We start from the raw sequence: 25,235 nt of genomic DNA, 5'->3' as shown, positions 1-25,235 counted from the left end.
TCTGATGTTGGTTTTAAAATTTTCTTCATTTGGGGAGCCATAAACAAATAGTTTCTGCAGAGCAGAGAGGAATATAATATATTCTTACTTGCTGTGTCTGGTGAGGAATGATAGCAGGTGTAGTATTACTCAAAAAAAAAAAATGCAGATGCTAGGAGATGAAGGCTTTCTTCAACAAAGTACATTGTTTCTTAACGCTGTTTATGTTTTCAGGGAATATTTATTGAATCCCTTGTGAGTACTGGGGATACAGCAGTGAAGAAATGTTCTTTGGGGACAGACAGAGAGTAAACACATAAGCACATAAATGAACAAGATAATTTCATATAGAGATAAAAATGTAAAGAAGGAAATAACCAAGGGGATGTAAAAGATGTTAATGTAGTAGATGCACATGTTGATTCTCAGTGATACATGCCTGAAATTTATATAATGTTAAAATGCAAAGTTACTTCAATTAAAAAATAAAATTAAATAATAAAAAAAGTAACTGGAAGAAGAGGGTGAGGTAAGGTTATATTAAAACAGTGCTTAACAAAGGCTGCTTTGACAAGATGGCATTTTGCTAAGACTTGAAATATAACTGAGATTGGAAAGAGACAGACATTATATATTCAATGTCAAACGAACAGCAAATGTAAAGGTCTTGAGAGAGATAGAGTAGCCACTCTTATAACCGAAAGGAGATCTGCAAAGCTAGAATGTGAGGAACAAGAGGAAAATATGTGGAAGGAGATACAGAAGTGGGAAAGAGTCATCACGTAGGAGCATGTAAACCACGGTTGTGAGTCCTGAATTTATTCTAAAAGCAGCAGGAGATCATTGATGGAATTAATAAAAAGGTGATCTCACCTGATTTCAGACTCTAAGATCACACTGACTGTTGTGTGTAAAGTGGAGTATAGGAGCAGCAAAGGCAACAGGAAGATCCGTGATGGAAACTCTGGTTTAGGTGAGGGAAGCAGATAAGGAGGGAGGGGTGCACTGAAGTGGAAGGAAAATGTCCCAGAGTCCAGCACATCAGAGTAAGCGATGATGCAGGCCCATGAAAAGAGAGGGTTGGCACCCAGAACATCGACTAGAGTTTCACAATCAGCAAACACCACACTCACCTGGAAGCTGCTTTAGCACTCTCAGGTATTCAGAACATAAAATAAAAATCTTTAACTCTATCAATCTGAAATTATATAATTAAGTTACCATATCTCAAACCTATGACAGATCCGATTCGTCACCTCAGAAGTGGAGTGCAGTAGTGTTTCTAAAGTCTAAGATCAGGAACAGTATATAAGTAATCTGGGCATAAGAGGAAGACACATGCAGATGTCTGTGTGCGCCAATATACACACACAGTGAGACAAACACACACACACACACACAAACACACAGAACAAGCAAAGAAGTATTTATTTTAAATAGCAGTTAACATATTTTAATCTGAAGTTACTCAATCAAATGGCCCCACAGACCACACTAGCTTTTAAAGTTGTCAAGGAATTACAATATCCATTCCTGAGTTCACACAGGGGTAACCTTCTATCACAAAGCATCTCTAAACCATAGACACATCTCCTGTGTTTCCACAATGCCCCTTGCTTCCTCCCTCAGGGCACTAACATTATTATTTTCTTTTTCTCTATCTGCCACCCCCACAAGATAGTGAGCTTTTTTGAGGGAGCTCTTTAATGACCTGTAGTCTCTGTATCTCTGGGGACTACCACAGGGGCACAAAGTAAACTCAAAGTGTGAAAGAACTCCAGAGAGGCAGCTGTTAATTTTATCTGTGGAAGAAACAGCCTGTAGCCCCGTAACTCAGCAGCTGTTGATTCACTAGTGGAAGCATTCCCAAACTTGACAGAAATTTGTATAGGTACAGCATAGCTTTTCTTCTCTCTCTCTCTCTCTCTCTCTCTCTCTCTCTCTCTCTCTCTCTCTCTCTCTCTCTCTCTCTTTTCAACAGATGGGTAGAAAGTTTGAAACCATTGCTTCTTGGCAGAGCAACTAAGGTGGGCCCAGGCACCAGGGCTCATATAATTACAGTTTTGGTCATGCCTGATGTGTTTTATTCTGATGCGCATAGTTTGTGTTCCATACACATTTAAAGATTTAATTAAATGTTTCATTATAGGGAAAACAGTGCCAAATAACAGCATCATTACCTTTTTCCTTCCCACAGAAACAGTCATTCTCTCATTTTGTTTGGAGACTTAAATACAAATCAGGCTTATATTTACTTGGTAATAGTGACATGGCCACCAACAAAAATGTCCTGTTTCTTGTTACTGACATTCAGGCTATCACTGCAATGTAAGTTCCCTGAGGACAAAGAAAATGCCCTGTTGTCTGAGCCTGTACTAGTGCTGGATAAGGCTTTACCCAGAGCAAGCTCCAAATGAGAGAGAGACAGAGACAGAGACAGAGACAGAGGCAGAGACAGAGACAGAGACAGAGAGGAACAGAGAGAGAGAGAGAGAGAAACAGAGAGAGAGAGAACAGAGAGAGATACAGAGAGGGGGAGAAACAGAGAGAGAGAGAGAGAGAGAGAGAGAGAGAGAGAGAGAGAGAGAGAGGAACAGAGGAACAGAAAAGAACATCAACATCAAAAGAAAAATACATGAAGAAGGAAAAAAAGAAAGAAAAACACTGCTGTATTAGTCAAAAACACCAGTGCCTTAGTTCAGAATCCTCAGGACCGACCTTACTTGAAATTACTGTGCTAGAGACATTTCAAGTCTTTCTGATGAAAGCTTAGAGCTGCAAATGGAGGCCTGGCCTACTGACTACCTGGAAAGATGATAAGCAAAGAAAGCTGGTAATGGCACCTGGCAGAAATGGAGAGTCAGTACTAGCTAGAGGCATTCCTCTTTCCAGAGATCTCCCGAGGTGACATGTCTATTCCCAAGGGGCCCAGGATTTAAAGAGTAGAAGCACACATGTTCTTAATAATTCTTTCCAGGACTCCCTCTTTCTCTCCTGGGAAAAGCACTAATTACACACGTTTCTTTTCTACTTGGCCTGGTGACATTTTTCCTGGTTTCACACCTGTACTGCTCACACCTCACCCTCCTCTCATCCCCCTTCCACTTCCACTTCAAGGAACTTGGAAGGAAGATTCTAGAAGAGAAGTCCTGAAGCTTTTGGAGGAAACTTTTTTTTGTTTTTGTTTTTTTTCCAGAGAAAGAGAATAGAGAGAGATAAGGTGTTTCTGTATCATCCTCACAAGACTAGGAGACATTAGGTCAATTTTTTCCATCATATCTACTCCAGAAGTCTTTGCCTTAAAAAAAGGGATGAAGGGGAGATAGAAGTTTTTCTTCAATCTTGAAAGAAGGAACAGAAATTTGAGAGTATTGTTGATTGGTCAAATTTTCTGTTTTTGAAAATTGTAATTATGACTGCAGTGACTCCAGATCTTTTTTATTAAAATTCCTTGTGCCATTGTTTAAAACTAATTTTTTTTCAAATTTCACATGCTGTAATGAAAATTATGGGCTATAATTAAATTGCTCTAATCCTATTATTACATGGATAACAAATGAACAGAATTGCAGTAAACAAAGGAACAGGTCTTAGATTAAAAATTACTTTAAAAAAGAACTTTGTCCAGTTGCCTAAATATAAAAAATGTAGCATTGAAAACCAATGATATTAAATTTTTTAATTGGCAGAATTTTAACTGTAACCATGTTTTCATTTAACAAGACATCTGAGGCCTCCCCGATGGCGCAGCGGTTGAGCGCTGGGTTGCGAAGCTGCCCGCAGCCTCTGCAGCGCCGGTTCGATCCCCGGCTGCTCCCCGGCCACCGGAGGAGGGTCCCACATGGCGCGCAGACCTCTCCTGCCGCCCGCTGCTCCCCTCAGCAGTGTACTTTGGTCCTCCTGCCTGTTCTGCTCCCCGCTCTGGCTCTGGTGAATTCTCTCACCCTCCCGCACTTCTGACTGTACTCACTGCTAGTATAAATAAATAAATAAATCTTTAAAAAAAAAAAAAAAAAGAAACAAGACATCTGGATAAGATGTTTAAAATTTAGGGAAATTTAAAAAAAAAATCTGAAGCATTTTTGTCTACACAGAGTCAACACTTGCATATGTAAAAGTATCTAAAGTAATGCATAGGACCCAATCTTGACAGAAACATACTTAAAAAACAATTTGAAGAAACATCTTAGGAGAGCAGAGAGAATCCACTTCTCTTGGAGGGATCTCACATGAAATTTTCAGTTTTGTTTGAAAGGGTGCCCCATATTTCCACCTATCAGTCATGTGACTTTGGGTAAGTAATTTAACCCCACTAAGCAATGATTTTGTACCAATGTTGAGATTTTCATGGGGATTCAGCTTGAAGAAAGCAGAAATGCACTTCATAGACCTCAGGAATCAGGACCTCAAAATGTGACATTTGGATTAAATTGTGTTATCCCAAATTCCTATGCTGAGGTCTTAACCCTGAGTATCTCAGAACGTGAACTCATTGAAAAACAGGGTCTCTACACATATAATTAGTTAAGATGAGGTTTATTAGGGTGGACCCTAATCCAATGTGATGGGTGTTCTAATAAGAAGGCAGTAACTTGCATACAGATATACACATAGAGGTAACGCTTTGCAAAGAGACACAGGGAGGGCCTCCCTGGTGGCACAAGGGGTTAAGACGCAACTTATGAAGCTAGCCGCAGCTACTGCAGCAAGAGCTCAATCACCAGCCAGGGAGCTACCCACACGGCGCAGCAGACCTCTCCTCTGTCTTGCCCACTGCTCCCCACAGCAGTGTATTTCAATCAATCTTCCTGTTCTATTCCCCACTCTGTTTCTGGTAAATCCTCTCACCCCCCACAACTCTGGCCTGTACTACAGTTCTTGTATGGATAAATAAATAAATCTTAAAAAAAAGAGAGAGAGAGAGACACACACAGGGAGAAGATCACTTGATTTGAGATTTCTAACCTCCCCAACTCTAAGACAAACATTGTATGCTATTTAAAATATGCAGCCTGTGATACCTTGTTAAGACAATCCTCACAAAGAGTTGAGCTTTATTTGGAATGACCTTTATTTGGAAATGGGCGTTTTTCAAATGTATATAATTAAAATGTTATCATAATGGTCTAAGGTCAATCATAAATTCAATGACTAGTATCCTTACAAGAAGGTCATGAGAAGACACAGAGACCTTGGTAAACACAAGGATGAAAGCTATATCACAACAAAGGTAGAGCATGGAGTGATGCTCAATTTACTAACTTAATAAATACTCTGTATTCTTTGTTTTAATTTACTTCTAGATTAGTTAACATTACAGATAATAGGCAGTGACTCAAGGAAAGCCAAGGACCATGAGCAGCAACCAGGAACCAGGATAGAGGCAAAGACATAGCCTTTCAGAACCTGCAGAGGGAGCCAATCCTGTTAACATCATGATTTTGGAATTCTGAGCACCAGAATTGTGAAGAACAAATCTCTGTTACTTTAAGTCACACAGTTTCCAGCAATTTGTTATGGCAGTCCTAGAAAATTAATATAGGACGTATTACATAAAGTGCTATGTGAAGGAATACGTGAAAATTTATGATGAGAAATTATATTTCCACATGGAGCCTCAAATTTATGGTTATTAAATTCAGAATGTTTATGTGATTGTTAATAGCAAATTTATATACTGGTGTGATTTCTGAAGTTTGTGCCTTAAATTACTTTAGTGCAAACACAATGGAGGGAAGGAGAAGAATATATATAGGACAAATAATAGAAGTAAAATGATGATCTGTAACATTAACTAATATAGAAGTGAATAAAAACAAAGAACACATAGTATTCATTAAATTAGTAGAATATCCCAAATGGGAAAACAATACATAAAGAAAATACATTATTACATTGGAGAGTAAAAGGAAAGCTGTTTCTACAAAGGATTTATTTTGGGGCATAACTCTTATTGCTAGTGGCATTAAGTTTTCAACTTCAACTCCAGTTTCTATAAGAAAAAAAGTATTTATTCTCTGGAAAAATTGAGTTGGACAACTATAATGGTCTTTTAATCATCAGTTTCAGGAGACTCTATCTGCCTGTCAGTAAACAATGGAACAATTGATGTTGTTCTTTTAAAGCTTTACAATTCTTTAGATTTACTTCATTTCAGAGTTTCAACTTAAACTGTTGAGCTTTGAGTAGACTTCCCCACATCTGTCCAAGGCTACAAATTCAAAATTGAAACCAAATCTGCAGTTCAGTCTGGGTCTCCCATTCATCTTGAAAGACCAAATGAACCAGATGTTGTGATGATTCAACTATGTAGTGATTTTTCACAAGCACATTGCCACCAATTTCATTTTCTATTTCATCTGAGATCCCATATAAACAGGATTGTTGTTGCTGGTATATTTTTTTGTTTTATTTCCTCTGTTCTAAAATAGTCACTTCAAAAGAAATAAAGCTGGTCATCAACAAATTATGTATCTTTGGGAAGATTCTTAACCCCTTTGAACCTCCATTTCTACATTTGTAAAATAGGAATAAAAACTCACAGAACTATTGAAATGTTAAATAAATTAATATAGCAAAAGTTTATTTAGTACATATTAAGAACTCATCAATGTTAATTCTATCTTCACTTCCCTTAGCATTGCACATCAAATAAAGTCATATAAATATAGATCCCCCCATTACTTTTCTACCCATGTACTCAACATAGTCTGCCCAGCTACAGGTTGTTTTAAATTATCTGCATTCTCCTTTATTTAATTCAAAATCTTCAACTGTGTGCTAGATCTCACTTTTCCATAACAATATAATACTAGCAATCCAACATCTTTCTCCAACATTTTTCATTGTTACCTTTCTACTATATAAAGATACTTCTATTTCTCTGATCTTAACCTAAAGCAACAAAAATCACTGCTATTGTCTTTACATTCCATTTTTCCTTCTTCTGCCCTTTACAGCAAAACTCCTTAAAATAGTTATTTGTACCCAGTAACTCCAAGTCTTTTTCCACTCTCTCTTAGATTCACTCCAGTGTGTTGCTGATACCACCTCACAAAATTTCATTTGGCAGAGCTGAACAGTGTCTAATTTGATGCATTTTCTTTATTTAGCTACCAAGACTAAGAAAAAAAAAGAAAAAAAGAAATCTTGGTTTACTTCCCAAATCACATGTAACACTTTCTTAGTCTCTATTGTCTGTCCATCTTTTCTCCTAGACCTCTTAATGGTGGAATCTCCCCATGGATTAGCCTTTGGTATCTTTTCCTTTACTTTATTTTCATTCTTTTCCTTTCATTCTCACTCCATCTCATTACTTTAACTCTTTAACTTTAATTCTTTAACTTCTGTATTAAAATGATGTCCAAATTTATATGTCTCCCTAGACCTCTCTCCTAAACTTCGAGCTGGTTTCTTGATATCTACACTCAAGTATCTAAGAATCACCTCAAATTTAGCATGTCTGAAACTAAACACCATTTCTCCACTGTGTCTCTTCCTAAACCACTCTAATTCATTTTTTCTATATTGAGGCATGGCAAATGTATTCTTTTAGACCATCAGACCAAAAATCTAAGTGTCTTCTCAGTTCTCTCATTTTCTTTCATACCTCACAACAAATTTATCTAGAAATGTCATCTCAAACTGAAAATATATCACTTCTATTGTTACTAGCCTGTCCTGAGCCTGGAACATCCTCAGACTTTGTCAGAACTCCAGTAGTCTCTTATTTACTATCCAGGTTACTTTGTACTCTCCTAAAGCCTATTTTTAATATATCATTTGAATTATCTTTTTATTATCAAGGCAGATTATTTTGAATCTCAGTGTTGCCTCTTTCTCTCCTTTCCAACTATGATATATTCTTTAATACACAAGACAGATTTACAACTTCATTTTGTGCCTTTATTTTGCTCTTTCCCCGGATAAGATATCTACTTCTACTCCTTCAGGTCATTTTTTGAATGAGGACTACACTATCTTATTTAAAATAACTTTCCCTGAACAGTTTAAAAATGTGTATTTTCCTAGAATTAGACTGTATTTTGTGAGATGTAAAAAAGATTTGGAACACAAATAGCAAAGTAAAGCTCTGTCTCTTTTATAAGAAAATAAACATTGGTCTCTTTTATAAGAAACTGAAAAAACAAACAAACAACAACAAAAAAAAACCTTTCCCTTCTACACCAGCACTCTTGAAACCTTACACTCTGTTTATTTCTTATATATCTATTTTTAGCTATGTTTAAATTTAGCTATTTTTGTGTTTATTGTCTACAATTTACCTCTATACACTAGGTTGTAATCTCCAGGAAGACAAGGATATTTTGTTTTTTACTGATGTTTCTTGAGGGACTAGAACAGTAATGAGCATAGAGTAAGGACTCAAAAAATATTTTTAGATGAATAAACAGCTAGAAATGCAGAAAGAAAAGCATTATGCAATATAATCCTGTTTTAAAATCTTAAACATGGGCCTCCCTGGTGGCGCAGCAGTTGAGCGCTGGGTTGCCAAGCTGCTCTGCAGCACCCGTTTGACCCCTGGCCACAGGGCGAGGGTCCCACATGGCATGCAGACCTCTCCTGCCACCCTCAGCAGTGTATTTTGGTCCTTCTGCCTGTTCTGCTCCCCGCTCTGGCTCTGGTGAATTCTCTCACTCTCCTGTGCTTCTGACTGTACCCAATGCTTGTATAAATAAATAAATAAGTCTTTTAAAATAAATAAATAAATAAAATCTTAAACATGTTGACAGTGATACGAGTTGTTGCTATACATATTTAATGAGGGGGAAAATCAGTCTCTATCTTAAACAAAACACCAAATAAAACATAAATATGTGGGAAAGATTCTGGAATGAATTCAACAGTATCTCAGGTGAGGACATTTAAACAGAGTATATACAATAAGGAACAAAATGTTCAAGGAGAATTAAGAATTGTATCAGAGTCATCTATAAAGATTCTAATTTTCTGTACAATAAAAATTGGGGCAAATGAAATACCAAGTTAACAATTTTTCACCAACACAGAAATGAAAAATTAATTCTGTATTCATCTCAGAAGAGCTATGCAAATAATAGTTAACATGCTGGAAAAAATACAAAGCAAAACAACTCTAGCGTATCCATGAAGCAGTGAATTTTTTTGTGGATTCTCTGAGCCCCTGTTTTTCCTTCTCATGTTTATTGCTTAATATTTGACCTAATATTTGATCTACTCTTTGTTGGTGTATCTCACAAGAGAGTAACCTAGACAAACAAAGGAAACTTTAAGAAAATTAAAGACAGACCTGATTCAATCAGGGAGGAATATGTTGGGATCTTGGTCTGGACAATATGAAAACATGTGTATTATTTAAAAGTATTAATTGGAATATGTACTAAGCATATTTCACAAAAATTTAGTTGCAAATATCAACTTAAACCAATTCAATTAAGGTGAACATTAAATCTCTCTAGAAGATAGTCAACTGATACAAAAAAATAAAGAAATCACAATATATTTGAATACCCAAAATAAAGAAAGCAGAAATGCAGGAAAGACAGTAGGGAGATTACAGGCTATGCTACAGAAATCATCTACTAGAGATAATTTCATAACATGGAAAAGTGTCTAATATAAGCAAGAACTAAGGTGAAATCTGACTCTCACTTACTAGTTGCAGAAACTGGGTCAGAATATTTAACTCTCAGCACCAAGAATAGCAACACACTATTTTCCAAAAGTTTTTGTGATGAATTATGTCTATTCTCCACATCAAAATTCTAGTTTCTATCACATTTTATCTGCTTATTTGGTCAAGTGTTGACAGTCATCTCATTTTAAGCTTTCGCTCTTTCAATTTTGCAAGGATAAAACCCTAAAGAACTATCTAGAGAGTAATTAACATACAGCTAAAACTACCATGGGAAATATCAAAAGATAGATTAAAAAATGCAACTGGGAACTATTTTAAATGAGAGACAGCCAATTGATAAAAAAATGCTTCTCTCAATAGCACAGAAAGATTTTATAAATGTTTTATTTAAAAATTATGGGGAGGTAGCTTTTGCAGGAGAATATTTTCTTCCTTTTATATAGACTAATGTGCAGAAAATGCTCTGTTCTTTGTAAACTTATTTGAATGTAAGCTCGATGTAAAGAGAATTCTTTATTTCATTCATTACTGAGCCCCTTGAAGAGGGCAAGACTTATAATAGGCAATTAGGAAGTAGTTTTGAAGTAATATAGTGTGCACATTATATTTGGCCTAGAGATGCCAAGAAAAAGAGAAAAAAAGTTAAATACTAACAATGCAGAATTAACATCTAGATAAAATGCAACACAATCCTGTACTTTCTGAAACATCATTTATCCACATAAATTTCTGGAATTCCAATGAAGACCCTAGTCCATATGTAATATATATTGGCATATGCATGGATGAGAAATTGCTAATATTTTCTAGAATCAGGATAATATGATTTCTTGAAATGACCAGAATAAACTCTTGATGATAGAAGGAAAAAAAAAAACTTTGAAAAACAAAATCTATTGCTATGCTTAAAAGTCATGGCCTAAACTTCAGTTTTGTTTATGTTTAAAAACAATTTACACAAAATTATATTTAAATTATATATTTTATATATATATAAATGTAAATTTATATATATAAATTCTTTATATATAAATTCTTTAATGTTTAGACTTTGGGAACTAAGCAAATAACAATTAAATGAACAGAATGTATTTAATAGTCATAGGGTATATTAAATACCAAAATAAGATAATTTTTTAAAATGCTTAATGTTAAAACACAGTAGATTTGGACTGTAAATTAAAAAGACTGAAGTAGATATCTATAGATGTTGTCCTCGGGCTAACTATAAATTGGAGCAAAGTTTGCCAAAGTAAATAGCACAACCTACATAACTCTATGCCAACACTCTCATAAAGCAGACGGAACCAACAATCCAAAGAACAATGAAAAATAAATTTGTAATATGTCCATTTCCCTCTGAAGTTATATGAGAAGAAAGGTCACTTTCTCTACGAGCGTAACTTTTGGTGTCCTTCTCATTTCTTTGATTGTACATATTTTTATGTATTATATTTATGCATTCTTCAATAGCATGTTTATTTATGACTTTGTGAATCAACATCTTTGTTAAAGGAGGTGAAAGTCACTTAGCTAATTACACATGCTTGATAAGCTGCATAATAATAACCACTGCAGTATTGTACATTAGTTGAAGGCATGTAAATTACTGCAGTTATTCTCATTTGGAGAAAAACAACAAGAGACTACTTAGTTACTTCAACCACTCTTGTTACCTCCACATTGACCTTCTTACTTATGTTTTTAAACCAAATCATAACATCAATAAAAAAATAAAGGTTATATCCCATTCTACCAAGATGACAAAAGAAATAAAAACAAAAATATAACAACACTCAATTTAATGCAAACACTTCTTATCTGCAGTTCAGAATTTTGTTATAAAGTGCCTTGTCTATATACTGTAACCCTAGTAAAACAGAATAGTTTATATACTCCCACCCCACAACGATGTAAAAAATGCTTAAAAAAACTTATGCTTAAATAAAAAATGCTTAAATAAAACGGAATCTGACATGGTCCGGTCAGGAGACTAAGAAGTGCATAGAGAGACAGAATGTGTAGTGCTAGAATATTAATGACTTCTGTATGAAGATTGGAAATTCTACAAAGTTTTGAAAAAGGTCAAAATAACACTTAGATGATTTACTGCCATAGAAAATCACACTCTCCTATGAGTGATTTACTGGATGTTACATAAAATGGAGTGTGGACAAGCTACATTCAGATGCAAGCTCACAGCTGTCAGTGTCTACATTTGCTCAATCTGGTTAGAGGATGATTTGAAGGTTGATTTAATTGTAGCTTCTGAATCATGTTCTTCTCTATGTTTTAAATTGTTTAACATAAATATAAAACTGTTAAAGCACTTTTAAGACTGTAAATATTTAGCATAAAAATCTGCAAAATCTCATTCTCTTCCGGAAAAATAACTGAAAATGAAATGATTGGGAAACATACCATCACTTAATAATGTTATTTACCCAATAGGTATGGCAAGTTTATCCTTAGGATAAAAAGTTCATAAAGTATTCAGAAGAAGTTAAAAAAACTAGGTTTGTGACTATACTGATCAGTTTTAAAAGGAGCAGAAATCTCCATCTGCAGAAAAAAAAATTTGGAAATAATAGTTGAGTAATGATAAGGCAGCATCATTTGGGTTTCTCACAGGCAACACAACAGTCTAAGTATATTTTCCTCTCAACACAAACACAAAAGCACAGATTCAACTCTTGTAAATGCTACCAGCACCAGAAAATAAGACAACACCAATGAGCTTTGTCAATGTTATCTACTCAGTTAAAGCACTCCTTAACCATCTTTCTATTCCTTGACCAGCTTCGTTAAATTCCAAAAATCACCTAACCATTCAACTTCCCAGCAACAGCAAATCATCCTTAGGGAGATTATCTTGTTCTTCCTCTGCAAGTTTTTCCCCCATTTTTTATTTCCACTTTTATACATACCTCCTTTTCTACATATTTTCTTGCCGGGTTTTCTGGCACATTCCTTGGATATTCTTTTTACTGAAAAATGAATAGAAGACTAGAAAATAACATGGCGCTCCATCACAGACCGCCGGAACATGCAACACCACTATCTAACTTAATATGCTCCTGCATTTACTGAGTGCGAAAGGTCCCCAATTCCTTGAGTCTGCACATGCAATGGAGAAATGTTGATGCATCTTCTCAGAAGTCATTCGGTAGGAAATGGAAATTAAGAACCCATTTCTACCTAAGTATACGTGCTGTGGAGGAAAGAAAATGAGTAGGCACAGGAAAAAATAAGAGCAGATACACCAACACACATTAACAAAAGAAGAGTCATGCACGCATGTAAAATATGTCTACATGCCAACAGGAAAAGCCATGCATGCTACCAGTATACATGAATTAATATTGTTAGAACAGAATAGAAAAATATATCTCCCTGTTTCTCCTGCAGTAAACTCACCATCCTCAGTTGGGACATATATGTTTAAATACAGGCAGTCTTCACTCTGGTCTTGTACATATGATGAAACCACATCCAAGTTGTTAGTAAACCACACAGGAAGCATGACTTCTGGCAATCTGCCATCAATGATATTCTGGGGACACACCGGAGCAAACTGCGTGGCATTTCTAATATCTGACCAGGGAGATGGTGGTTCTGGAGGCTGAAAACGATGTTCCCCTGTTGGTGGGGCTGCATATGGAACCCCAAGAAATTGAATAACAGGTCCCAAAATTTCATTATTCAGTTCCTTCTTAATCCCTCTTATCTTGCCAAAGTTGGTCATCACCAATGGGTCTGCATCATCCAATTTTTGTGAGAGCACATGGGCAGCTTGAAGCAAACATCCCAATACACAGAGAGTCAAGGAGGCACCCAGTCCCCCATGTACCAAGCATGCCATCACTGCTCTCCAAACATAACTTGGCCACATGCATCTGGGCAGTGCCATGGTCCCACATTAGTTGTCTAGTTGTCTGTTTACAATGAGGCAAAAGTATTTGTATCCACTTAAGAATGTAAAATGGTAGAATATGCCTCCGATTTCTTAAAGATGAACTTGTAGAGAAAAGCTGAGAAAGTTCTTCATGCAGCCAGTAACTCCCATTGATTTCACATGTATTGAAGTAGTATCTTCAATCATCATTATTTATCAGATCATATCCTATTGACCATTCTGTTTTCCATAGCAGGAACGTGGTGAGAGTGGCCATTGACTGTAGATTTCTCTCTTATGAATCAAATCCAGTTAGCTGCAGGTCTATAGCCTAGAGGAAATGAAAATAAATCATTAATAGGAATAAGTTAAAATGGACAAAGTGATAACTAGATGTTTTACAAGCTACAGAAATACATTAATAGTGGCTACAGTCTGATAAGTTATATACTGGCGTAGGAAAATTATGGTTTGATGTGAGGTGACAAGTGAAATAACTGATTATTAGATTATTGAAAAACTTTCCTGCTGACTTTATACGCATTTTAGTGGAAGCAGGCCTTGTCAAAATACACATTTACAGGAGCATGTCATTGTGTTTTTAAATACTGGTTATGTGTAAAATTTCTCCTCTATTGATAGACTTCTTTAATCACTTCAAGGGACCACAGAATTAATCACCAAATATATTCATAGTTAGAATTCAATAGCAGAAGGCCTTTTTAAAAAATATTGATAGGAGATTAATGGAACATGCACTCTATATGAATGATTATATATATTTTTTAAAAACAAGCAAACAAAAACCTGGTCCCCAATTCCATGCTATATATATGTAAGAAAAAAATAATAGCTAATGTTAGAACAAGAAAATTAGCACTAGTTCTACGATGATCATGATTAAGTGTAACTGCCTTCTAAGGTTAGCTTCCTTGCTGTTTTTCAAAAGCTTGTGTAAAATCATAGACTATAGAGGTTATTCACCTTAAATTAAGGTTCAAGAATTTAAAAGACAAAATAACTTGATACACAATTTTAAAAGGAGGCAGTATTTGGCATCATTTTGCAGACAAAAGTTGCCTTTACCGTCTAGCTGCATTATTTTAAATATCTGTAAATTTGCAATGTGAAAATTAATTTCTGAGTCAATGTCAATATATTCTTCAATTACAAATTCTGTTCTCACTATCTGTTAAGATCAGAGTAAAAAAAAAAAAGAGGAAGGCAGTTTAAAAGAACAATCATACCTAATCATGGCATCTTGCATATTAACATTAATCAAACATCTAGCACTGTTTACCCAGTTCAACTTAAAATGCATCAGAATAAAATTTAATATTCAGTGCAGTGCAATTCACAGTATAATCCTATGTTAACTGCAAAATAGCATACAACTAGGCAAGTTTGTCTTTCCTTGTTCAAGCAACCTTTTAAAGTGCTTACTTTGAAAATAATAGTGTTGATTTGTATTACAGATGGTTCTATCCTGTCATATTATGGGAGATTCCTGAATAAGTGCTGGTCTGGAAGTGAGGCTGCTCTGACTGTGTTATTGAATAGAAGATTGTAAAAACTATGTAGGGCAGCAGGAGATTTGGTTCAGGCCTGGTGTTCCTTTAAATCTGAGCAATCCATCACAGAAGGCAATAGGAGATAAATGTCTTTCTTCAAGAATACTTCAGTTGAGTTAATTCTCATACCTCTACTGTGAAAGCACATTAACATACAAAAGACAGGCTTAGACCCTCTTATTCCTGTCCCCAAACTCCAACATATTGAAGATTCAACTACACAAACACATTTCTGTCAAGAGTTTATTATGCTTATTCTTGGCTGGACCACGGTGGCCACAGCATGATTGAGACTTTCTTAGTTCCCTTTAGATGTTAAAAATAATTATTTTGATACAGCAATTTCCAAAAGTTCTTCTGTACATACTTGGTATCACATTAATAATAAAAAGTACTTGTTCGGTTATTAACAAATTAGCACTCCACTTGTATTCACAAATTCTTAACTGTGTTAAAAATTACAAGGGTTCCTGTTTCACACTAATATGCTACTTTAATTATGGTGGATCACTGCATGTCATGGTAAAATTTCAATTCTAATAATGTTTAGTTTTTGAGATTATAAAAATATCTCATTTTATATGGGTTTACCTGTTTGGAAATCAATAGATAGTACCCTAAAGACTTCTGAGAATACTCACTCTAATAATAATAAAAATAATAATAATAATAATAATAGGAAGAAGAAGATGCAATCCAAGTACAAAGTAAAATATTTTATGTTAAAGTTATTGAAATTTCATGCAATTATACACACACATGTGTGCATATATGTATGCATATATATATATATATATATATATATAAAAATTTGAGTATACACACTCAACTTTTTGGTAGATTTTTTTCATTGGTGCTTTCTTATTCATTTTTTTCCTATTCATTGAGCCAAACCCTTACCTTTTAAGCATTTACATCTCTTTTACAACAATCGTATAAAATGAGTTCAACAGTTAGATTTTTTTTTTTGTTCATGAGGAACTGAGACTTAAAGAGGTTAAATACCTTGGCCAAGGTCTCTCAGCTAATCAATACTAGACCCAAGAACCCATTGGCATCTGATTTAAAGGCTGTCCTCTTGATAATTGCACATGATACAGTCTCTCAATTCACAATTAACACTTTTTTAAAAAATTGATCCTAGTACATTTAAAATTGAATTGTAAGTATTTTATGTTCCTTCAGAAGATAGATTCTAGGTAAATACTCAATTTTATAGAAGCAAAAGATTTAAATGGTATATCCTGATATTATTGGAGGTTTAGATATTATTTTGTTGTTGTTTTTAACTTTTTTACTGTACGTTGAATGCAATGACAGGTTATTCACATACATTTTCAAGAGATTATGTTAAAATAGTAATACATAGCAAAACACTCCTAACTATATGATGTCCTATGATGATTAACAGATATTGACAAATGAATTATGATACGTTTACAGGTTGGAATTTTACTCTTCAGTGAAAATAAAGGTTCTAAACCCAAGTAAATCAACCTAGATTTCTGAACAAAGCAAGTTGCAGATTAGGTATAGTAAAATACTAGTTAAATAAAATTTAAATATATAAAGTAATACTATATATTACTACAGATGAATAAGTATGTAGTAATAGAATATCATCCCTGGGTAAGGAAAGAAGGCTATCAAATTAGTTCTAGCAATTAATTAATTGACACTATTAATTAGTTAATTAACATTAAGATGGAAAAATGTAGCAAGTCCTTAAAAGACCAGCAATTAATTAACTGCAGCAAATTTTACAAATTCTAAGATTTGACACTATTAGATAATATACTCATAGACATACAGACACATACACAAATACAAACTCCCTCCCCCTTGTTAATAGAATTCTCAGTATTTTCTGTATGTTTGAGATATTTTATAATAAACATATTAAAACAATGAGGTCAGGAAAGCCTTGCTCAGCATACTAGGCAAGTACATTAACCTGTTAATCCACACAAGATTAGTTTCCTCTGACTTGCAGTTAGGTTAGTAGAAATACTACCTTACAAATTCCTCCATTAGGGCCTCCTATGAAGCTATTCACAGCTTCTGCAGCATGACTTCAATCCCCAGCCAGGGAGCTACTGCATGGCGCAGCAGACCTCTCCTGACTCGCCCGCTGTTCCCCTTAGCAGTGTTTCAGTCGATCTGCCTGTTCTGTTCTCCATTCTGCCTCTGGTGAATCCTCTCATCCCCACACCTCTGGCCTGTACCCAGCTCTTGAGTGCATAAATAAATAAATCTTTAAAAAATAATAAAAAAATAAATTCCTCTATTACTCTTCCTTTTGGGTTAAAGCATGTTAATCTCACCAACAGGAATAAAATTTAAAAATAAATAATATTTAAAAATGCATTAGAAATGGTAATATATTGCCTCATTGTATGAATTCATCAAAATAGTTGTTTCATCAACTAGTTTGATCCTGAGGAACCAAATCAAAGCAAAAATAATAGAGAGAGTAGAGAGAGCAGTCTAGAATATTAGATAATCACAGTGGGTGGCCATATTAATCCATTCTCATTTTCCTCAACAAACAATTACTAGTATTTACAATGTATAAGCTATTGTACTAACTGTTATGATAATCTAAAGATAAGTGCAGTATTATAGTGGAGTAAGTCACACACAAAAAATGACTCTGATGCAGGATGGAGCATGACATGTGTTCAACAATGATCCAATGAAAGGGGAGAACCCAGCAAGAAATCTCTGACTTCTAACTTTACATAGCCTTTTAAGTGTCTCTTTTTTAGTTTTATCCTTTTATTCTCTATTTGTTCCTATTGTTTGTATTCATTTGTGTTATTATTGAAAACAACTCTCCCCTACTGAATTTCGTATTCAAGAACAAGGATTTTGTGTTGGTTTTGCTGTTGTTTTAAATATATCTATATCCATTATAAAAACCTATGTGAAAATCCTTTATATAGTGTAGACATGGATAAATCTCATCTTATTTGAATGGACTACATGCTTACCATGCTCCATGCTTGGCCAGTGCTATACAATTGACTGTGGTTTTTTTACCTTTTGTGGCAAAACACTAAATTAAGGAATATGGATCCATAGCTCCTAAGAAAATACATACATATATGTGTATATATGTTTGCATACACATATGTATTCTATATATGCATATAGATACATAGTTCAAATATTTATAATCTGAATCCCAAAAACAATTCATCCTAGTAGCTTCCATTTTCTTTCTTTTACAAAAGAGAAAATATGGTTCAAAGTGTTAAAGTGACTGCTCTGAGGCCAGACCATTAAGAGTGGCCAGAGTTGACATTCAAACCCCCTCCCACTGGTCCTAAAGCATGCAGGTCACTGCACTCCTACTATCTGCATCCTTTGTTCATCTCTACATGAGAGCTAACACAGGAAAGAAGCATAGTACCTTGTTCAACCTCAACTAGAAAAGTGCTCATAAGTTAAAATTTTTTTGCTGTTTTGCTCATGTCTGTAATGACTATGAAAAGTGCTAAGTATTGACTTTGGGGTTACAAATAAACTTTAGTGAATTTTAAAGAATTTAGTGAATAATTTTACTGTATTTGCCTATAATAAAACTGCCCAATAAGTATAAACTTAGAGGAATTAATGTGTAATTAATTCACATTGTAAGTACGTAAGAATGTGATCAACAAACAAATGAACTCAATCACACAAAATGTTAGTAGACCTTGAAGAAGAGAGAGATCAACCTCTACTTAGTAGATTAAGGAAGAGTTCATGAATCAGGGAGCTCAAATAATAAGAGGTAGACCAACACTGATGGTCACAGAACAGATCCAGGCGGAAGGCATATTTAAGAAACAGTAGAGAGAATACTAATGTAAACTGTGGTGCTCAATCTCAGGGAGAGGATTATGTGGGTTGAGGGACGATGACTCACATTCTAATGACTGGCACACCTTAGTGTAGAAATACCTGGTTGTCTTGCCCCAATGCAGAGGAACTGAGGGAACCTCCTAACACCAGTGTTCCCTATGGGAAGGAGCAGAAGGGGGAGTTGCTTATGATGTCCTTTCTCCCTCACAGATGTTGATCCCAATGATATGTCCTGATAAATTTCCTGCAGGCAAACCTCCATTTTAGTCTTTTCATTTTTTCACGGAGAAACCTGATCTATGATCAAAAGGAAAGAAACAGCCACATTTGCACAGGGCACAGTTTAGTTTGGCTAGAACACAGAGAAATGAGGCTGAGAATTGGATGAGACTGAAAAGGCAGATTAAAGGCAAATCAAGCAAGCCCTTCATTAAAAGGCTAAAGAGTTTGGATTTTATTCACTACATGATGAAAAGCCATTAAATATTCCTAGCAGGGGAGAGTATTATTAAGTTTATTCACAAGAAAATTAAAATGGCAGTACCGTGGACAAGGGATCTCCAGAGTAGTGAGTTTATACCTGATCACAAGATGACCAAACAAGAAAAGGGAAGTAAACCTTTGAGCTTCCATGTACTGCAGTTGTTTACATGAAGCAACAACAGAAATAAACCAAACTTTGCTCACATGAATATGTGATTAATAACAGTATCCTCACATGGTGCTGTGATATACTTTGCACTTGAGATATTCTTGGAAAAGTAGATAGATCTAAAATACCATACTTTGCCAGCAGTGGCATTTTATTGTTCTCGTTATCCCTTTTCAATGTATAATGATGTATTAGGGATTACACCACTGGAAAAGTAGGTTTATTCATTTTTTCATTATATTGTAATTAAGGTAACCACCTTAAGATGGACTACTACATTAAATTTCCCCAAAAGATAATAGATTTTTAAAAAAATATTAATAATACAATCATGAGAATAAGACATGAGGAGAAATCAACTACATTACAGGAGTAAAAGCACTGGTTATCTAATCATATATAATAACAAGTCAGATAAAAATACTTGAAAACATCAAGAAAATAGCCTGAAAAACAGATTTCTATCTATTTCATTAGTTATGAACTGCACACTAAGAATGTCTGTTTTGAAATATTAATGAATGATGAAAGTATCAAGCTTTATAAGATATTTAACATTGCTGATATTTACATTTCTTATCTTTAAATGTCTATTTGTGTATATGTCTTGCTGCAAACTGATGATACATTTATGCAGGAGCATATGTAAATATTTCATACTTCGTATAGTTTTGTTAACAAAAAAAAGGATTACATGATCACAAAGGTGTGGGAACCAATATCTTCACAGTTGAATTGGTGGGAATGAAGCCAGAAGCAATAGAATTTTCATGCTCAGTTTAAATTATAACTGAAAATATTCACATTTATATGAAAATGTCATCAAATATCAATACAACTAACATTATACTGACAACTACTTGCCAAGTCCTGTCCAAAGACCTTTCCATGTTTCATGTCATTTAGTCTTCACAACAAACTTATAAGCTAAGAGCTTTTATTTGGAATGAGGAAAATGGACATTTAGGTGGTTCATTAATTTCTTAAGGCAACTAAGAAGAAAAAAGCAAATCCAAGAAACAAACCCAAGAATGGCTAACTCAAAAAAAAAAAAAAATGCCCTGAGACTATATGATATATGACATTTTGCTTTGCTCCCCATTGAGACTAATTCAAAAATGTCATATGCTAAGTGTGAGAATCTGAAGAAAGTGAAACACACAGAACATTTCAAAAAATGGGAACTAAAAAAATCTACAGGTCATCTACTGGGGTTAATCAATAGGCATAATTTAGAGGAGCTCAAGCCAGTATAATATTGAGACTTTTTCCTGGGAACATTCGAATAACCTGGAGCAGAGAGTAAATGATAGAAATTGGGACTCATGATAAGCAGAGGAAGATTAGTAGAATTTCAAGAAGCAATGATTGTATGAAATGATATTTCTAGTACTGAATACATTAACTAAATATCCATAGAAAGAATAGAAAGATAAGCAATACCAGAAAGGTACAAGGAGAAAAAGAGAGAATTAGAATCAAGGATTACAAAGGGTCTTCTGTGAGATGGAAAGCTCAAGACCTTGATCATATAGAAATTCACAATATGTCATGGCCCATATTGTGGCCATATTAACATGTAACTATTGAGAACTTATGTGGTAACAAGTATGTTCCACCATACCATCATTAATTAGTAACTTAATTAATGTTTTTTTTTAAAGATTTATTTATTTATATAAGCACTTGGTACAGTCAGAAGCGTGAGTGGGTGAGAGAATTCACCAGAGCCAGAGCAGGGAACAAAACAGGCGGACTGACTGAAGTACACTGCTGAGGGGAGCAGCGGGCGTGGCAGGAGAGGTCTGCGTGCCATGTGGGACCCTCCTGGGCAGCTGGGGATCAAACCGGCACTACAGAGGCTTTGGGCAGCTTCGCAGCCCAGCACTCAACCACTGCGCCACCAGGGGAGGCCCAGTAAATTAATTAATGGGTAGTACCAACTGAGCATTGACTGGGGCAAAATAGTGAGGTAATTTTACCATCTCATTTTACTTGTCTATAGATAGCATGAGGTAAACATCAGTGTTATCTCCTTGTAACAGATAATTAAATTAAAAATTGAAAATACAGTCATTATAACATTTTTTAATAAAACAGGAACACAGTTCAACCAAATGAAAGGACAAACAAAAGAAGAATTAATAGAATTTAAAGATAAACTCTGACTCAATTTTGTCCAGAGCTTTCTTCTTAGGGGAAGAAAGGCCACAATAGTTTCCCATAGTTTTATTGTGGTCTCCCTTCCTCTATACAACATTATACAGTTCTCTTTCTCCTTGAGGCAACTTTCACTTTAAATGTAACTCTCCAGTGATGTAAGAAAACAAAGGACAAAAAATATAAGTGAAAAAGACAAACTAAACTTTGACAATAATAAGAAAAATTTTGTGAACAAAACATTATGTTTTATTTATTACTTTAAGTTGTATAATATTTTATTGAGGCGATGTTGGTTTACAAGACTATATAGGATTTAGGAATATATGTTAAAACCTCCCCAGGGTATGTTACCACACCACATCCACCACTAAAACACCAATAAGCAGCTGAGAAAAAAATATTTGCACATTGTAGATCCAAAAAAGAGCTAATTTCCAAAATCTAAAAAGAGCTCATAATTCAACAAAAAATCCAATTAAAAATGGGCGGAAAAGCTAGATATAGAGACTCCTCGCTAAAACACATACCGATGGTCAACAGGCACACAAAAAAGTGTTTAACATTACTTATCATGAGGAAAGTGCAAATCAAGACCACAATGAGATATCACTTCATACATGTGAGAATGGCCCATATCAGAAACATTAGAAACAGAAAATACTGGCAAGTGTGTGGGGTAAAAGGTACTCTCATACAATGTTGGTAGGAATGAAGACTATTCCAGTGCCTATGGAAAACAGTATGAGGACTTTTGAAAATATTAAAAGTAGGTCTTCCATATAATCCAGCAATTCCACATCCAGCTATCTACCAAAAAAAATTCAGTAACACTATTTCAAATGGATATATACAGCACTCCTATATTCACTGCAGCACTATTTAAAATAACCAAGTTCTCAAAACAACCTAAGTGCCCAACAGATGAATGAATAAAGATGTGCTATGTATATATATATATATATACATATATATGTATACATGTACACATGCATATATATACATATTCATACACACAACTGAATATTACTCAGCTATAAAAAATGATACAATCTTTCCATTTGCAACAACATGTATGGAACTGGAGGAAATTATGCAAAGCAAAATCATTCAGATAAAGACAATCACCAGATGATTTCACTTACATGTGAAATATAAAGAAACAAACAAAGGAACAGATAAAACTAAACCAAAACAGACTCCAGAAATATGACTATAGAATTGAGGCTACACACAAAATATTTTCTTTTAAATAGCAAGGAAAAACATTTTTAAACAAAATATGTATTTTTTTTAAATAGGAAGGAAAAAATTATGCAGAAGTTATACCTGGCTGTAAACTATCTTTGTGAAAAAAACAATACTCTCAGAAGGAAGCTGGGAAGGCACTGGGAAGAGTGATCTTGGCTCAATTTGCTCACCAAGCTCTTCCTCCCTGGAAAATATACTGTTCATCAGTTTTTGTCCAGATGGACACAAACATCTCCCTCTCTCAACTCTCAAAATACTTGTTACCTTTCTTATAAGTGATTTTGTAGTGTATTTTGTCACAGTTTTGTATACTCAACTTTTCTCTATTCTTACTGTAGCAATAATGTAGGAATAGGGGGCCTCCCCAGTGGCACAGCGGTTGAGCGCTGGGTTGCGAAGCTGCCCGCAGCCTCTGCAGCACTGGTTCTATCCCCAGCTGCTCCCCGGCCACCAGAGGAGGGTCCCACAGGGCGCGCAGACCTCTCCTGCCGCCCGCTGCTCCCCTCAGCAGTGTACTTCGGTCCTTCTGCCTGATCTGCTCCCCGCTCTGGCTCTGGTGGTTTCTCTCACCCTCCCGAGCTTCTGATTGTACCCAGTGCTTGTATAAATAAACAAACAAATAAATAGATAAATAAATAAATCTTAAAAAAAATGAAAAAAATGTTTAAAAAAAAGAATGTAGGAATAGGCATTAGAAAATCCAATATGAACATAACAGTCATTGATTCTCAAGGAGTCTACAGTTCAATGGGGAAGACATCATTTTTGTAAATCAATCAAGAGGTAACTGTTCATAAAGGTTTTGCTGAGGTGGATCATGCAGGATATTCTGAGAGGACATTTTATCAGACTAGAATGAAACACATGATCTTTCTGAAGAAGTGATCTTTCACATGTGTTCTGAAGGATGAATAAGAGTTGGCAGGTGAAGACCAGGAGACAGAGGACATAAGACAGAGGCAAAGGAAGACCCAAATATTGTGAGGCCCAGAGCTTTCTAATAACAAAGCCATCAGCTTGAGAGAGGAGTGGGACATGACATTGTATGGGATATAAGTGAAGAATGCCTAAGTCATTTTAGGAATGACCTCTTCTCCCAAGTATGATGAGAATTACAATCACAAAAATGGCATAGATTAGTCTTACTCTTCAAGAATACAGGCTATGACTTTTGAATTGTTGATTTTTAATAACCATTCCAAACAATTTGTTGAATAAATAACCTATTCATTAATTATTTTATTTTTTATCTTAGCCACAGATTTTTTTTTTTTTATTTTTTTTTTTTTTTTTTTTATTTTTTTTTTTTTTTTATAGAGGCATGCTTTATTTATTTGTTTGCTGGCTTGTTTGTTTGTTTTGTTTATACATGCACTGGGTACAGTCAGAAGTGCGGGAGGGCGAGAGAATTCACCAGAGCCAGAGCGGGGAGCAGAGCAGGCAGAAGGACCGAAGTACACTGCTGAGGGGAGCAGCGGGCGGCAGGAGAGGTCTGCACGCCATGTGGGACCCTCCTCTGGTGGCCGGGGAGCAGCCGGGGATCGAACCGGCGCCGCAGAGGCCGCGCGCAGCTTCGCAACCCAGCGCTCAACCGCTGCGCCACCGGGGAGGCCCTAGCCACAGATTTTATTGCTCCATCTTTGATCAATAACTGATGGACTGAACTCTATGAGGGCATTCTATTAATAAGAGCTACTGCAAGAGGGAGTAAAACAGAAAGAGGTGGAAAGAAATTAAAGTACAATGAAAATTTCTCACCAAGTGGGATATACATGAATGATGATATATGGATAGATTAGTGGTTAATTCCATTTTTGTGTTGCAAAAAAACAGAATTCTAAGATGTGATAGCAAATTTTCATAAAACAAAAGGAAGAAGAGATCAAGGTGATAGTATTTCCTTGTGCATTCTGCAGCTGAAAATGTCTAGCATGGCTAAATATTGGCAATCCTTGTTTGTTTTGGTTGTGTGTGGGGGGCTGAAACCAATCATTCAGGATTTGACAAAATAAAATAAGTGTTACTTTCTGTTTACTCTGAATCAAGTCTCAGACACTCCAAACAACAATTGCTAAGTCTAAAGTCTGCTTAGGAGTCCTGACTTCCAAATGAAAGTGAAGATGAAAGGTAAAAGAGGGGCAGAAATCTATAAGACATTAAAAGAAAGAAAGAAAAAGCATGAGTAACAGTTTTAATGTATATGTAAGATACTGCAGGACACATTTTTAAAACCAAATGGTG

General features: G+C 35.2%; 1 protein-coding gene across 3 annotated transcripts in view; it reads right to left on the bottom strand.

Moving 5' to 3' along the window:
• The window catches only part of NLGN1 (neuroligin 1), an 882,121-nt gene that overhangs the window by 631,998 nt on the left and 224,888 nt on the right, over nucleotides 1-25,235 (bottom strand). For 2 of the 3 annotated variants that reach the window (XM_054700369.1, XM_054700368.1), the window contains exons 2-3: nucleotides 13,034-13,842; nucleotides 12,544-12,603 (exon numbers count right to left, since the gene is read on the bottom strand). In XM_054700369.1, the coding sequence (XP_054556344.1) occupies nucleotides 12,544-12,603; nucleotides 13,034-13,526 (553 nt within the window). In that variant the 5' untranslated portion in view covers nucleotides 13,527-13,842. The remainder of the gene's footprint in view (nucleotides 1-12,543; nucleotides 12,604-13,033; nucleotides 13,843-25,235) is intronic. The other variant, XM_054700371.1, reaches the window with a different exon arrangement.

This window comes from Talpa occidentalis, unplaced genomic scaffold (assembly GCF_014898055.3).
Source record: "Talpa occidentalis isolate TD23 unplaced genomic scaffold, MPIMG_talOcc4v2.1 talOcc4.4, whole genome shotgun sequence".
Lineage (NCBI taxonomy): Eukaryota > Metazoa > Chordata > Mammalia > Eulipotyphla > Talpidae > Talpa > Talpa occidentalis.
This window is presented reverse-complemented; position numbering and strand designations above follow the sequence as displayed.